Raw genomic sequence first — 5165 nt, 5'->3', positions numbered from 1 at the left:
CCCCCCCCCACACACACATATGCCACTTTTGTTTTCGACCCATTCTCAGGGAGGACTCAGTGTGTCTGATAGAAACCTGTTAGAGACATGAGTCTGAAATCAAGTACATTTGTCATTAGAAGTAATCAGCATCTTGTCGTAGGCCTACACACCTGTGAATAGAAAACGCATAATTCACACGTGCATTGATGGAGGCGAAAGTATGAAGCGATGAACGCAAAAGTAAAGCATATTAAAAAAGTTATGAAACTGTTTTGTCTCAGTACGAGAGTATTAACGCGTCAAATTGAGAAATGGCGGACACTTTCTGGACCGGTAAATTGTTATTGAAAACTGCCTTCCTCGTTTATGTCCACCCGCTGCACCAATCCTTGCCGGGCGGATCTGTCGATGACGTCATTCTGAACTGACGGACGCTATAAGACAGGACGTGAAACAACACGGACGTCGAGTATTTCTCTCAAGCCCAGCGACACCCACACAGAACGGAGACAACTGAGCATGCTGGGATACTAGGATACCTTGAAAAGCAACGCCTGAAATAGGAGGATCATGGGAACCCATTGGTAGTACTGTATCTCTGAGTCGTAGGGGAGGTTCCAGTCTCGGGGTGGTTGGTTTTTGAAGTGGACCCAGAAAGTATTGCTGACCCAACACACGTTGTTCGTGTACTCTACCTGCATGTGCGGGGTTAGACAATGGTCAAGATTGAGGCAACACATTTTATAGGGCGTACCATCGTCCAGACGAGACAATAGATCTATATAGACTCGACATGTTTTGCAAGTCACTAAAGGTGAGTTGATACTCCGTTTGTTCATGATTTGGACAATTTTTAAAAAAAGTCTCAAGCCTTGCTTTTACAAAATCTTTTTATATCCTCAAGTCTTGGTTCTGAAACTGCATATCATTAATTAGTCAGAGAATCAGTTGGTGAAACAATTGTTCAGCAGATCAACTAGCTGAACAATAAACAGCGCACACAGATAAAGATAACTCAAACTATTTCCCAACATGACTTTAAAATTTCCAATAACCGTTATGTTTTCCATTATCAAAACCCCCGTGATTTACTGTCGTATATCGTACGCAATAGCAACAATCTATCTATCTATCTATCTATCTATCTATCTATCTATCTATCTATCTATCTATCTATCTATCTATCTATCTATCTATCTATCTATCTATCTATCTATCTATCTATCTGTCTATCTATCTATCTGTCTATCTGTCTGTCTGTCTGTCTGTCTGTCTGTCTGTCTGTCTTTCTCTCTGTCTGTCTTTCAGTCTGTCTGTCTATCCATCTTGCGTAATACACACATATGATATATATATGTATATATATATATATATATATATATATATATATATATATATATATATATATATATATATATATATATATATATATGTATATATATACATTGTTGTGATATTCCAAAGATAAACTTTTGAAAGGCATCTATTATTATTCTGATTTGTTTATTCCTCCCACCAGCATTGTCCTAAATGCCATTCTATGGATGTGCAGGATTGCAAAGTAATCATAAAAGTGCTTCTGCACTATAACATCCCAGCTCAAAGTCCATTTTTAATTGTGAGGCTGTTTTTTATTCTATTTCTAATAGGAACGATATTGTTTTGTAGCAGAGTAGCTGAAAAAGGTCCAAGATTACTTATGAAAGACGGTTTGAAAATAAAAAGCAGCTGACCTTTTGCTTAGAACATTTGTCAAATGAGACTTCAAGAAACAGAAACTGCGCAAAAGCGAATTCAGGAAAGTTCCTAAAAGAGAGATATAATCTTCCAACAGTAATAAAATAAAAACATTTTAGGTCACGTATTCCATGATGAAATACAGTCCCTATCGTCGGCACATAAAAAAAGAAAAAAAGAAAGCACCCAAATCCAAATACACACACACACACACACACACACACACACACACACACACACACACACACAAACACACACACACACACACACAAGAAATCAGTGTCAATGAACTGTCCTGAAATATAAGGAAGACAAAGCCTGGTCGCGTTCTGAGCTTCTTTGAAAATAATGGTTCCGGAACCCTCCGTTTTTTAAAGCGACTCACAAGTACTTTTCTTGGAAGATATTTTAGGACCGATCTTTAGAGATCAAAATAACTGACAACGTCAGTATACTACAAATAGTTTGCTAGAGTCCTCGAATCTCTGGTGGCATAATTAGGGATCTGAAAGAGTTTGTAGAGATTTAATTGCTTCAAGATAAGATAAGAGAACTCGCTCGTCTCAAGTGGTTTGGAAGCCTTCTTCCCCCCTCCTCTTTTGCAGTGAAGAAACGGTTGCATATGGTCAACGCAAACAGTCAACCCCCCCCCCCCCCCCCAAATAAAAAGGGGGAAAAACCCACATCATGTGACGTATATTCTGCTTTTCAAGAATCATCTTCCTCTTTCCTTTTACTATTTTGTCACGTATAAAATTTTTTATTTATTATTATTATTATTATCATCATCATTATTATTATTATTAATATTATTATTATTATTATTATTATTATTATTATTATTATTATTATCATTATTATTATTATTATTATTATTATTATTATTATTACTATTACTATAATTCTGCTGTTCTCTAGTCATTCTGCCTTGCACTTTTGCTTCTTTCCTTGCACATAATGTGTTTTCCTAGCATTATCTCCCCCTTTTCTTTACTATCGTAATGATGTATGATGCTGTTTTCTACTACAATCTTCGAGTTTCAACATCACTGAGGCTATTCAAGTGTACAACAAACAACATTTATCTTTCACATTTGTCTTTCACCGATTTCTACTATATTTCGCATACTTGTTTTTTTCCCTCACTTTTCTGTATATCCAGTTAAAACGTTATTAACAAAACTATTCTTTACTTTTCCCTTCTTCTAAAACAAAAAAAACCTCTGTCCGAACTTGTAATTTTGAACTAACATTAAATCGTCATATTATTTTAATTAGCCATGTTGACGTGTTGGGTCGCTTCTTTTTCAACACTAGTTGCATAAGCAGCCCCCCCCCCCCCCCCCACACACACACAATTATCTACATACCTACACCACTACCGACACAACTTTTGCCCCCCCCCCACACACACACAATTACATACATACATACACAACTACAGACACAACTATGCACCCACGCACACTTCTTACACACAAACACACAAGCATACCCTCGCACATAACCACATGCATACACACATATAAAATCATTTTATAAAAACATACAGAAACCCATTCGTCCACGGTGTTATGTTATGAAACTGCCATAATATAACATGATGTAATAATATTCTTCCAATCTATATTATATCAAATCAACATATTATTATAATTTTTCGAATATGCAACAAAACATCTTTTCGTAGCAAAATGGAACAAGGGTAGACTTACGTGACTTTCTTCGAACTGGGCGGGGCACCAGCAGTGTATCGGCTCACCCACGTACTGCTTGGTGCTCACGACGATGGTAAAGATGATGAGGATGATGGTGGTGTACAGATGGTTCAGTCGGTCTATCCAGTCATCATCGTAGCGACCCTTCAGACGCGCATAGGTCGCAAAACTGCCCAGTACGCTGTCAAGCCTGGAATGGAACAGGGAACGAACTTGGTCAAATCACTGGCTGAAAACGATAATAATAAACACAATTGGTTGATTTTCATCTACATAAAGATGAACACTTCTACTCTGAAAAAGACTTCATAAAATATGTTGACAATATTTCATTTGATATATCATTTGAACGGATGTAATAAAATAAATATGCAGTGCATTTTTCTAATAGATTTCTTTTGAACCTGATGTGAAAGGCACAAAGAAAAACATGCACACTGAATCCTTTGATTGAATCAAATGAACAAAAAAACATCACAGTTGGCCCGACATGAAAGCTGCCGATTGTTTTAGAAGCCACACTGGCTCGCAGTGGCAGATTTCTAGTTGTGGGAATCACGTAGCGACTGAAAAGAATGTAGAAAATTGAAGTCGTGTGTTTCAGAGTGCAATGATATAAAATAGAAGAAAATAAAAACACATAAATTTAATGATTTTCAGAAAGCAAAGACACATGGGTCGTCCAAATGATTGGTGACTTGTAGAGAAAAGATGTGCAGTCTAGAACATATGAATTGGAGTAAATGCTGTCTTGTTGAAATGATATTCGTGATCGTGAAGTGAATATTATTATGATGTTTTGGCACCTTCACAACTGCTATCTGCCTACTATAGGTCTTTCACCTCACTGGCAGAAGCCATGGAAAGATGATGTCTTGACTGGACACGTTAGACGGAAAGAGAGAGAGAGAGAGAGAGAGAGAGAGAGAGAGAGAGAGAGAGAGAGAGAGGGAGAGAGAGAGAGAGAGAAGGAGGGTGGGGGGAAAGATGGCGGGACTAAAAAACTTCGAGATTTAGCTAAACGGAATGACTGGAAAATGCCTTTAAATTGTTTCCAATATGTAAAATACTTTTTAAAAAGGAGAGAGTGGGTTGTATTCTTAAAGATGTGAATGCGTTTATTGGAATGCATGCAGACGAGTATTTTAAATGCAAAGAAATGTTAGCACTAATCCCCATTCATAGGTGTCTGCATTCAAGAAGTCATAAGCACTAGAGTGTGTATATTATTGACAGACAGAAGACAGTGCATCATACAAACATAGCTTTGATAACTTAGTCAAAAGCCTAAACAGCAAAACAATCAAAATGAATCTTGTTTCTTGTACGTCAAACGAAGAAAAATCCCAACGTTTGTCTTGGAGTAGTGGCCACAATGAACCCAGAAACCACAAAAGGGTATGTAAAATTGCTGAAGAATAAAACGCATGCACAGTGTAAGTTTTCACATCAGAATCAAGAGGAAGCAGAAAGACACACACCGAATCAGTTAAAAGCAGGATAAAGCGCGCAGTGCAAGAAACGCCTTTTCAATATATTATTAGTAACTAAGTGTCGTTAACAAGAAAACTCAGAATTATTAGAAGGGTGGCGTTCGTGTAGTTGTTAAGGTAGTAAGCAGAATCAATGGTCCCAAAGTGTAGCGAAGCGTGTGAATTCGTGAGTGTGTATGTGTGTGTGTGTGAGTGTGTGTGTATGTGTATATATATATGTGTGTGTGTGTGTGGG

The 5165-nt window shown here is 37.3% G+C and overlaps 1 protein-coding gene across 1 annotated transcript in view; it reads right to left on the bottom strand.

The window, feature by feature from the left end:
• Nucleotides 1–3627, bottom strand: part of LOC100533354 (pannexin1) — a gene marked incomplete at its 5' end in the record, with an annotated part of 12296 nt that extends 8669 nt beyond the window's left edge. The window contains 2 exon segments of the mRNA NM_001204648.1: nt 522–677; nt 3435–3627. Coding sequence (NP_001191577.1) covers nt 522–677; nt 3435–3627 — 349 coding nt within the window.
• Between the last annotated feature and the right edge of the window lie 1538 nt (nt 3628–5165).

This window comes from Aplysia californica, unplaced genomic scaffold (genome assembly GCF_000002075.1).
Source record: "Aplysia californica isolate F4 #8 unplaced genomic scaffold, AplCal3.0 scaffold00074, whole genome shotgun sequence".
In the NCBI taxonomy this organism is placed as follows: domain Eukaryota; kingdom Metazoa; phylum Mollusca; class Gastropoda; order Aplysiida; family Aplysiidae; genus Aplysia; species Aplysia californica.
Note: the sequence above shows the minus strand (reverse complement) of the source record. Positions and strands in the feature narration are given on the sequence as shown.